Source organism: Arachis hypogaea, chromosome 19 (assembly GCF_003086295.3).
Source record: "Arachis hypogaea cultivar Tifrunner chromosome 19, arahy.Tifrunner.gnm2.J5K5, whole genome shotgun sequence".
Taxonomy (NCBI): Eukaryota; Viridiplantae; Streptophyta; class Magnoliopsida; order Fabales; family Fabaceae; genus Arachis; species Arachis hypogaea.
In genome coordinates this window covers 142,604,622-142,617,228 of record NC_092054.1, presented here as the reverse complement: position 1 = coordinate 142,617,228, position 12,607 = coordinate 142,604,622, and the positions used below count along the sequence as shown (strand labels likewise).

Sequence of the window (12,607 nt, the reverse complement as noted above, 5' to 3'; positions counted from 1 at the left end):
AGATACTCGAATAACAATGGACTTAGAGGTATATATACCAATTATTTGACAAAATTATGAAATAGTTGATTTGAGTAGGGAAAATATTTTAATGCAATTCAAATTTCAAAAATATAAAGTGTGTTTAATTTGTTTTCTTTAATTATTATCCATCCGAATTATTTCACTAGATATATGAGAATTTAATGTCCCACGGGCCACATATATTAACCCACAGCAATACTTCATGTATGGTCAGATATGGATCGACTTTATAATTTATATCAACTAGGTTACATATATATTAAAATTAATTATTAAAATCAGTTATTAATATAAAATATATATTAAAAAATTAAATTATATATATTTATATATAAATATGTCGATAATTAATTTTAATAATTAATTTTGATTTTTAAATAATATTTTGAATTTCTATGCATCATTTCACTAGTAATTCATTTGCAACTTGCATGAATCCAATTTAAGGCCTTGAATCCTGACTCTTATCATGTATGTAATAAAAGATACTCTTGGCCATTTGCCATTTTATGATTGGTCTAACATATAATCGAAATCCTTTCTTACCAATCTCCATTAAGATTTGGGGTCCGATTCGCACCCAAATGCTGGGTGTGTTTCTATTTATATACAGAAACGTTTTTTGCAACTCATTCCAGAAATTCACATCCATAATTCATCGTACAAGTTTAACCTAATATGTTAGATATATAATAATTTAATTTTTTAGAATAAGTGATTTTATGAGATAAGCTCATTCAAATTATAATTTAGATCCCCACACATGCCGTATAAAACAATAATAGAGGTAGGGCTGTATATAACGAGTTGTATTTAAGTTGTTTAGATAGGTGGTAGAAATAGCAAAATTGAATTTATGAGAAAAATTAAAGAATTAACAGAATTTATTATTTTTTAGTCAATATTTTTATTTATTGTCACAGTTTAATAAAATATTTTTAATTCACACTTTTAAATATTATTGATTTTTTTTATCATATATATATATATATATATATATATATATGACACCAGGTTTTAAAACAAAATGGCATCTAAATAGGTACCTTTTTTTCAACTCAATTATATATCTATATATGTTTTTGACGATCGAAATTGAAGGGAAGAAATGTAATTGGTTGATTGGTTAATTAGATGGACGAATTTGATTGAGACAGGAACGAGCGAGGGCTAAACCATGGGCATGGGCAATAATTTTTGTCCGTACCATTTTTTTCAAGAGGCAGAATATACCATTAATTGGTCACAAATATGAAATATCCAGCATGCATGGATCAAGATATAATTTTTATTTAAAAAAAGATTCTTGTATGCCATAATTGAAAAATTCTATTAGTGGAATTTCTGATATTAGAAGGGGAGAGGAAAGAAATGGTCCACAAATTAAACACTCGAAAGAACCAAAACCAAAACCAAAACCAAGAACCACTGGAAAAAAAAAAAAAAAGGAACTAGCTAGAAACCAGTAAACCACCATCTTGGGCGCTCGGTTTTTGGTCAAGTTGTGTATATATGTGGGTCCATCAATCTATGTATGTCAAGGTTCAAAGGACTCGTCCGTACACAAATGCTCCAATAATAGTCCAGTATATTATCCTATTTCGATATTAGAAAACACGGAGAATTAATTTTATTTAACTATTAGTTAATAATTTTTTATTTTTATATATTTTATTTATTACAAGCAAGTGGCTCTTATCAGTAGGTCTCCGCACCCTGTATAATCTGTGTGACTGTGTCTCTATATTAAGTATGTAATGTCACATTTAAGTACCTTGCAATTATTAGAGAAAGTATAGGACATCATTAATTTTATTAAAATTTCAACACTTAATTAATAAAATAAAAATATATAATTTTATATTATTAAATATAATTTTATATTATTAAAAATATTAATAATAATTAATTGATAATTATAAATCACAAAATTTTTAAATTTCTAACACTTCTTTTTTATATATTCATTTTTTTCGGACAATAAATCACTATTAGTTGCAAAAGATGAAATTTGAGTACTATTATTTTCTTTAATTAAAATATTTTTTTGGTAGAAATACAATTATTTATATTATTTTTATTCAATTAATTTTATTAAAAAAATAATTTTATTAATATAATATCAAAACTTTATATTCGGAAAGTCTAGATTTTAATTATTGGTAAATTTCAGAAAAAAAATAGTAAGATAAAAAAAATAAAAAAAAGATTTATGTGAAAAATTAAACAAATCTAAAAAAGATTTCTTTTTGAGGAAGTGTGTTAAAGATATAAACTTTTATATTATCTCTTCTTGTTAATTTAAATTTAAAAAAAAAAGTAATTTATGATACTTTTAATAATTTCTTTTAGTAGTGGATTTTAGAAGTAGTGCATAAAATAAACATTTAATTAAATCTATGAAGTACGGACACTTCATTGAGTTGTCATATCTACACATGAGATATATTTTGGACACGATATTCATCGGCATTCGTGTCTGCTGTGTCCAATGTTGTCTTAATAAAAAATAAAAAATTCTACTCCGAACATATTTGGACACATATAAATACTATCACGTATCAGATGTTCAACTTTATTCTTAACCTATATTCTTAAAATAAATTTAAAAATAATATATATTATTATAATTTATTAAAATAAAAAATATTTTAAATATTTTATATAATTAAAATAAGATATTAAAAATAATTAAAAAATTAATTTATATTTTAATACTAATAAAATAACAAAATATTATTATAATTTATCTAAAAAATACTTTATATTATATATATATATATATATATATATATATATATATATCCAATATCTTATTATAAAATTTTAAAATTTGTATTCTATATCATGTTCTATCTTATATTTATGTTAGTATCTGTATATTATAAAATTAAATAAAAAAAAATAGAAATGAAAAAATCTAATTAACGTTACCATGAGTAAAATTATGACGACGACCAAATGTAATACGTAATAGATCAAACCGCGATTCTTACCAAGGGGATTACAAAAACAATCGTACTACCAAATACTAAGATAACTAATCAAATTAGTTATTAGTATAAAATCAAAAATATTATTCGTACATTAAAATTAGAGACTAATATATTTATGTATAAATATATGTATAGTTTAATTTATTTTTAATATATATTTATATTTTAATATGTGTAACTGACTTTAATAGCTATGCGTAGCATAATTTATATAAAATACATAATAAATAAAGTAAAGTAGTAATTAGATCTTTAAAGATATTAACTTTAGACTAATTAGACTTTGAAAAAAAAAGTGCTAATTAAGTCCTCTAAAATAATATACGATGGACATGTATGTCTTTTTGTCAATAAATAGTACGAAACGAATAGAATTGTTTATGTATTTTATTATTTATAAGAGTGCATGTCTCGTTACTGTCATAGGAACAAGAAAACGATGTAGTTTGTACAGTAAAATATTTATTATTTTTTGAGTTTTCATATATTCTTTATCAACTATTTTTTATTGATCACAAATACTATCAAAACAAGTGAAATTTCATTCAAAAAATTGTTATCTACGACAGTGTTTGGATAGTGTCTTTGAAACACAAATACACAGTAAGACATAGACACAAAATACACAATATTTTTGTGAATCTTAACTAAATATCATATTTACCTTTATCACTGCAACACCACTACCAACATTGCTTTCCACCATCACTGTCATTAATTTTTCAGCTTCAATATAAATAACTATGAAATATTATCAAAATCTTTAATTCAATAATCAAATCAATAAATTTTTTATATAAAAAAATTAAAACAGAGATCCAAGAAAAAAAAGAAACTTGAACAAAATATATCCAATGAAAAAGAATAATAAAAAAAAATACAAACAATAAGTACAATTTGAAAAACAGATATGGAGGCAGTGAAGACAGATTTATATACAAGAAGAGGCAACGGAGGCGTCAGCACCGCACAAACCAACAAAGGCAACGGAGGTGGGTGAATGTAGATCTAGAGACCAGGCGAGGCAATAGAGGCATCGACACAAGCGACGAAGAAGAGAGACAAACCAAGGCAGATTTGGAGGCGGCACGACGATGGGGATGACGGAAGGCAACAGGGAGGCGGCATAATGATGGTGACGGCAACAACGCTGAGAGGGAGATGAGGGCGGCGGCGGAAGAAGAGAGAGAAGGCAGAAGAGAGGAAGAGAGGCGGACAAAGGAAGGAAGCGGTGGCGACGCCGGTAGTGGTGGCGGTGACAATGGTGGAAGGAGAAGGCAGGGATAGAACAGAGGTTAGAATGTGGAATGAATTGGAGAAGAAGAGGGAGAGTTATAAAGATAGAGTAAAGGACAAAATTAGAATTTTAAAAAATAACTAGGGATAAAATTAAAAAAATTTGTGTCTCAACAAACAAACAGTGTACACGTTTCACCGTGTGCATGTCTTTAGTGGACATGAACATGAACCAAACGCTGCCAATATGATTATCTTTCATAAATAGACACGTAATTAACAGTACATATAAACATCATCGTTAAATTTTAATTGATAAATTAATAGAAGAACATTATGTACCTATCGTTTGCTATCCTAAAAATTAAATTGATTATACTTTTTTTAAGGACCGATTAATCTAAAATTAAAATTTTTAAAAATCTAATTATCACTTTATTCTAATATAAATATATAATAATTAATTTATTAACTAATTCTTTATATATACGTAATATTTTTATTAAAAAATTATAGAAATACGAGTCAAATGCTTAGATTTACACTCTCATAAATGAGATGTGCGAGAAACTTATTCATTAATTAAGGTGGCCCATGAGTTCAACTACATTGTTAAACTGCAATTTGAGTTAGATTATGAAAAAGTCTTTCTAGCTAACACATTGTGCAACCAACTCAACTAACTTCTAACATTCTAAATCTGAAATTCAAAAAAATTAGTTTTGCGCTCAAAAACTAAGTCTCATGTCCCAATTTATAAGCTGCAACGCTATAATCTCTCCTTCCCTCCCTCCCTGCGGCGCATCGCATCCCCCCTCCTTGCTGCAACCTTCCTCTTGCGCCATTGTCGCGCATGGTATTCCACCCCACAACCCGCGTCTCTACTCCTCGTGTTTTGCCTGTCGATCGTGCCACTGCTCACCAGCCGCTCTACTGTCGAGCCGTGCTGCGCTCGTTGCATCGTCAATGTCTTTTTAATTTTGGATGACTTTTTTATTAGTTTTAGATATTTTTTTAATAGGTTTTAGAATTTTTTTCTTAAGTTTTTTATGTTTCTTTTTTTCGGATTTTAGATAATTTTTAATGATTTTAAATATTTTTTTTAGTTTTTGGATGTTATTTTTTTAATTATTTTGGATGTATCATTTTATTAGTTTTTAAATTTTTTAAAATAACTTTGGATATCTTGTTTTTGTTAGGTTTTGGATGTTTCTTTTTATTATATTTTAGATATATTTTTATAATGACGTTCTTTTTCTAGGTTTTGGATGTTTTTTTTTCTAGATTTTGAACGTGTCTTTTTTATATGCTAGATATTTTTATCTGTGTCTTCTTTTTAGGTTTTAGATTATTTTTTTAATGATTTTAGATGTTTCTTATCTTAATTTTTAGATGTTTTTTTTAATATTTTTTGGATGTCTAGTTTTGTTAGGTTTTGGATTTTTTTAAATGATTTTAGATAACTATTTTTTATTAAGTTTTAGATGTTTCTTTTTATTACGTTTTAGATATTTTTTTTATTAAATTTTAGATATTTTTTTACAATAATTTTAAATATTTATTTTTATTTAATTTTAGGTTTTAAATATTTTTTTTTTCGTTTGATTCTTTTGACCTTTAAAATGCTTTCTTTTTTATTAATGAATCTATTTTTCTACTAATTGACTGCATTCCTATTTAATTACCTAGCTAAATTATTAGATTATATAATAAAGTTTAAATACTAGTAGTAATTTATAAATAGTAATACTAAAATAATAATAATCTAAATTATTTTATTTAATTTATCATCTATAATTTTATATATATCATTTATAATTATATATAATAATATTATAATAAATATTAAATATAAAATAAGATCATTTTAGACTTTTGTATGATTTATCATACGTTATTGTTTACAAAGAAATAGAAGAAAGGCATTGCACGAATCAAATACTACGCAGACAGAGTACAATCTATTTATTGTTTGTTTAGGAGTTAATGGGTTACATCATTCATCAGCCTATTTAATTCTATAGAAGACTTTTCTCATGCAAATTTTGAAAAAATATTTAAAGAAAAATTCGTCTTTCATGGTACAATAGTGTGTTTACTTAAATAAACTCGAATATGGTCAACTATATTAAGATGTTACAAATTGAAAATATTGCAACCAATAGGATTTGTTTATTATTTATTTGTATAAATGATTTTTGATAGGGAAATTACCGCGAGTTGAAGTTTTGGCAAATAAGACAAAGTCGAAGTGGGCATAAGAAATTGGCGGTGCATATAGCAATTTAGCCATTTACCACCATATCCAGGTCTTTGAAGCTAAGATTATAGATATGAACCCTAAATATATTCATATAATAAAAATGGGGCCCGGGGAAACAAATCAAGACCTTCATTCCCCTTTGGGAAAAATGAATTTAATAATATGAAAATCTGGATTCTTATCAAGCAACACCAAATAATAATAATAATAATAATAATAATAATAATAATAATAATAGAGTACATTTTGATGAACGATACATATATACAACAGTATCTGATATACCCACCCATATAATTTAATTTATATAATAAAGAAAAATATTAAGATGGCAAGAGGGGAGACCATGCTGAGGGTTGTGCAGTAGCAGCAATGCTCAGGGGGGATGAATAAGCAGCTCCACCTACACCCTCTCTTTCTCTTTCTTTCATCAACTTGCTTATACGTGGGTCCTACTTTACATACATAACATACCCCCCAACTCATCTATCACTTATTATCACCCATGCACCTCTATCCATACCTTTATCTATTTTTTCCATATACATTATTCATAATGTGCACATTTAGAGTTTACATTTATTTCATTATTTATAGCTAATATTTGTATGTTAATACCTCATCACAACTTGTCAAAATATAATATGTGTGTGTACATTTATATCTCACGTGAACATGCATGTGGTGAATATAAAATTACGAGTTACAGCTAGTTATTTTCTATTTTATAATCAAAGGAATAGTATGTACAAGTTTATAAGATAAAAAAAATGCCTTAGCTATATTCATATATAGTTCACATACACCGTATGTAGGTGTATGTGAAATAAATCTCTTATATATATTCATTTTGAAAAATTTTAATATGTTTTGAAGTAAATTGAGTTATTTGCTCTATATATGTTATTTATTGTTTGATATATCGGTAATATAAATTTATTATTTTGAATTGTAAGTAATATTTTTATAACAATTTTAAAAAATTAACATAAAACAAAAATAATTACTTATTAATATATATGACTAATATGTATGTGAAACGGAGAGAATTACATAAGAATTTCTTATTTAATTTTATTTTTCTTGTGGATTAATAACTGCTCCCTCTCTCCCTCCCTCCCTCAGATACTGGTGGCACCATGAATCTTCCTTCCATCTCCTATATATATTGAGTTGACCCACTATATGTATGTTATGTGCCCACATAATTTCCCCCAAAGCATCATACTCAAATAAATAACAACAAAAATTAAAATCAGTTGTAATTACCCACCCATGACCCATCCTCCTTTAATTCAAAATAATTAGATTATCCCAAAAATTATGCCATTTTTCCTTTTCCATACAAACAACACACCACAGGTAGATAAGTAAATTTCTTTCTATATATATCTCTCCACCCTCAAAAGAACCCCTTAGCACTCTTTCTTTCTTTCCTTTACTCTCTCACACATTTCATGAAGCTATAGCATCCTTAAAAAAATCCATAACTCCCTCTTTCTCCACACAGAAAAACCAAAGTTAGTTACGAAAACCTAACAGAAAAACAAAATGGAAGCAGTTACTACTTCAACCGAGGAAACCGCCACAACCAGCGACTCACTTTCCATAACCCTATCCCCGGCTAAATCTCCTCCTCCGCCGCCGACAGCCACCAACAATACTGCCGACGGATGCGGCGTCGCTGCCGAGGTTGAGTCCCGGAAGCTACCGTCGTCCAAGTACAAAGGCGTCGTGCCCCAGCCCAACGGCCGCTGGGGCGCGCAGATTTACGAGAAGCACCAGCGCGTGTGGCTTGGTACCTTCAACGAGGAGGACGAAGCCGCCAGGGCCTACGACATCGCGGCGGTCAGATTCCGCGGCAAGGACGCCGTCACCAACTTCAAGCACCTCACCGTAGCCGACGGTGACTCCGACGAATCCGACGACGGCTCAGAAACCGAGTTTCTGAATTCGCATTCCAAGTCCGAGATCGTGGACATGCTGAGGAAGCACACCTACGAGGAAGAGCTTCGTCAGAGCAAGCGAGGTGGCGCGTGCGGCGGAAAGAGGCACCGACGAGGCAACGGCGACAACATCGACGCGTCCTCCTTCGGCTCTGAGGGCGCGTGCGATCTTCGCGCGCGTGAACAGCTGTTCGAGAAAACGGTTACGCCTAGTGATGTTGGTAAACTGAATCGGTTAGTTATACCGAAACAGCACGCGGAGAAGCACTTTCCGATACAGGGAAACGGTTGCGCCGCAGCGGCGAAAGGAGTGCTGTTGAATTTCGAAGACGTTGGAGGGAAAGTGTGGCGGTTCCGTTACTCGTATTGGAACAGTAGCCAGAGCTATGTGCTCACGAAAGGGTGGAGCCGGTTCGTTAAGGAGAAGAGCCTCCGGGCTGGTGATGCGGTTCGGTTTTACCGGTCGGCTGGACCAGACGGACAGCTGTACATTGACTGCAAAGCAAGGATGGGTAGTGGTGGTGTTGTAAATAGCCCTAATGAAGATGATAATACGAAGAATAATAAAAGAAATAATGGTTTGTTGATTCCGGTTGGACCGGTGGTTGAGCCGGTTCAGATTGTACGGCTATTCGGGGTCAACCTTTTGAAGCTTCCTGGTTCGGATGGGGTTGGTGGTGGATGCAATGGGAAGCGGAAAGAGATGGAGCTGTTTGCATTAGAATGTAGCAAGAAGCCAAAGATTATTGGAGCTTTGTAACATTAAGTTTAATTAGTTTTATGTTTCTTTTTTGCCTCTCTTTTCTTGTTCTTTTGTGAGTTTTGGAATTTTGTTGTTGTTGAAGAAATGATGAAGCGAAGAATGGGGCGGGGGAGAAGGTGGAGAAGGCAAGGGGGAAAACGGTGGTGGTGTATTTGCAACTTGCAGGTTGCAAATTGCGTGAAAAAGGTGAATTGTATATTACTAGTTGACGAAAAAGAAAAAGAAATTGTACATCATAGAAAAATAGCTTTTTGGTTTTTTAATTTTCTCTTTTTCTTTTGAAGGAGGTAAGTTATAACTCTAGTATAGCGATCTAAGTGTTGATTTTGTAATCCGTTTAATAATAGGTAAGTTGTTGATATAGATGAGATATATAGATTTGTTGTTCAATGTTCATGCATATCACGTTTCCATGATTTCAGCTTGTTTGGGATGTCTAATTTTGTGGTGAAGGGGGCATGGGTTTCTAAAAATATCTGTGGTACGTTGTTTTTGTGGAATTAACGAGAAAAGTATAGTAGACTATAGTAGTAGTACTAACATGATTCCGAATAATTAATTCCATAATGTATGGGGGGGCCTCTGAGCAGGCATGACCTAGGAAAGTGTGAACAAGTTGATAATGAGACATTTGTCCAATGAAGAAAAGAGCTATTTGGCAAGTGGCCATTGCGTACACTGTATATGCCCCCATCTAGTCTTATTACAATATTATATTAATTAATAATATACCCTTCTCAGTTTTTGGAATGGTCAACTTTCCTCTAAACTAGCTACCTAGCATTGTTGGCATCTTTCTCCACCACTAATTTCAGGCTTATGAGAAGAGTTGCTTAGAATGTATGTATTAACAAACAAGGGAATGAAAATTGATCTTATTGAATCCATCTTCATATATCTCTGAACAAGATCAGAACGAATCTTAATAATAATCAAAACTAATATAATGCAACTGATTACATAATTATGTGCATTATATATACTAGATTGCAAAAAGGAATTTTACTTCTATGTGTAATCCCTGCTGTCATTCTAGCTACGTATATGCATGTATGGCTACTTAATATACGTATTATGTACGTACGTACGTACGTGCAATGTGCATGTAACCGACTAACCGAAGAATATTTCATGCGTGATGATCACACACACAAACACAATCTGGAAATCATGAGACACGTTTATTAATTTTTTACTATTTAATAATACGAAAATGTTTAATAAACAAAAATGAATTAACCAAAAAAATAATATTATATATTTAAATTTTTTTATTAATTAAATTTAATTAAATTAATCTAATATAATAAAAATTAGTCATGATTAATATTATTTTTAAATTTTATTATTTAATTTAGTTAGATTTAGTTCATAAAAAAAATTTAAATATGTAGTATTATTTTAACGAAAAATAGATAAAATTTATCTTAATAAATATTAAATAAGATAAGTTTTAGTTATTTTTTTTATCCCTTTGACATTATCTTAAATAATATAATGAGATAATTGATAAAAATTTTTAATTAATTTTAGAATTATGTTAGAAAATTAAGAGGGGTATAGTCAACAATAAGCCAACAAATATATTTAAACTATATTCTATACTAATTAATTATCATTAATTATTAATTATTAAATTATATTTTTTAAAAATATAAAATTAATAATTATTAATTACCTCTTTTTATTCTAATTCATCTTTTATCATTTATTATGCAAATCCTAATTTCTCTTAAAAAAAATGTCAGAACTAAAAAAAATATTAAAATATAAGATAAAAAATCATCTACATCCTAAGAAAAAACCATACAAAACATAGGAAAAAGAATCATCCAAAACTAATAAAAAGAATCATCCGAAATTTTGGAAAAAGAAACATAAAAAACTAGTTAAAAGAATCATTCAAAACCAAATAGGAGAGGAGAAGAAGAAGAGCCGTAGGGTGACCGGCGACGACATCTTAGAAGGTGTTGCGTGTACGATGGGAGACTCGTTATGGCGTGTTGCGAGGAGGAAGCTAGGGAGGCTGGGCATCGCGAGTGGAAGAGTCGCCATGGATCAAAATAGTTGATCAATGGGGGGACCGGCGGTGGCTGCGTCGCAACGGGACGGTGGGCGATGGCGTCGACAAAAAAAGGACAGCAACAGAACGCGTGGAAGAGACCGCGCAGCGCGACGAAAGACGCAACGATAGTCGGTGAGCGGCGGCGTCAAAAATATGTAGAGACAGCGGAATTGAGGAGGGAGAGATTTGACTATTTTCAAATGAATGAAAAGGAATTAATTTTTTATGGATTATTTTTATTGTGTATTATAGATATGATTAGAATAAATAAAGATTTTTTTTTAAAATTTTAAATTTTAATTTTTAAATTTTTATTTATTTATAAAATTTAAATTATAATAAAATTAACTTATATTGGCTTGTAGGAGAATTATTTATTTCCTATACTTTTCCTTAATCTTATACTTCAGATGCCGAAAATTAAATAGGAGATATAGTTGAAAAATATCGTTAAATAACATTGGAAGCATAAGCTTTGTGTATCTGTATATTTTTACATATTTTTGTGCACTTTCTTGGCAACTTCCACAAGCACTACTCACGTGATGTCATTTTTCTAACTATTATTAATTACCATGTGACCGTTTTAGATACTCTTGACTTGTTTGCTCATATATATATATATATATATATAAGCTGAATAATAAACTAAATAAGTAGTATTGTGTAAAATTTTCTTCTGCATAATTCAGCAAAATAAGCAGAAATATATAATATATAATTTAAAACATTTGTAAGAGAGATTTACTTGGGACCGGGGGGGTGGGGGTGTTTCGAAATTGTAAAGTTAATATCTCTTTAGAAAGGATTTTACATACCTAACCATTTTCCCATTATTACATTTATGAACGCAATTTTTTAACAATAAGAAATCTTTAAAATAGTTTAGTTATATGCCTATTATGCTTTTCAAAAATCTTATACAATGTCATCATGTCATTTATCTTAAAATTTTAAATTAAAAAAACATATAAATAATTATATTTCTAATAACATCTATATAAATATTATTTATTTTTTTCTTTATTTGCCTAATCAAACACGAGTTAAAATTTAGCTACACTAAATGATGCGATAACCAATTCAACCAAAGTTTAAAATGCAAATGAAGTGAGATCCTAAGATAATGCAAATGAAGTGAGATCCCAAGATAATAATGGATTTGATGAGGAATCAAGTAATCCGAATGAAAAAATAAGAATTGGGCCAAGTAAAAGAGAAGAAAGAGACAGAGTGTAGGGATAGCAATACCACCCGAACTCGCGGGTACCCACCCCATCCCTACCCGCTCGGGGCGGATTTTTAGCGGGGCGG

At 29.9% G+C, this 12,607-nt stretch overlaps 1 protein-coding gene across 1 annotated transcript; it reads left to right on the top strand.

Moving 5' to 3' along the window:
• The first annotated feature begins 6,983 nt into the window (after nt 1-6,983).
• LOC112775937 (AP2/ERF and B3 domain-containing transcription factor RAV1) lies at nt 6,984-9,628 on the top strand. Its single transcript, XM_025819850.3, has one exon. The coding sequence runs from the start codon at nt 8,071-8,073 to the stop codon at nt 9,223-9,225; it is 1,155 nt and encodes a 384-aa protein (XP_025675635.1). The 5' UTR covers nt 6,984-8,070; the 3' UTR covers nt 9,226-9,628.
• Nucleotides 9,629-12,607: the final 2,979 nt, after the last annotated feature.

What these genes read in the sequence shown, in the direction of transcription:
- LOC112775937 (XM_025819850.3), top strand. Translation starts at nt 8,071, where the DNA reads ATGGAAGCAGTTACTACTTCAACCGAGGAAACCGCCACAACCAGCGAC.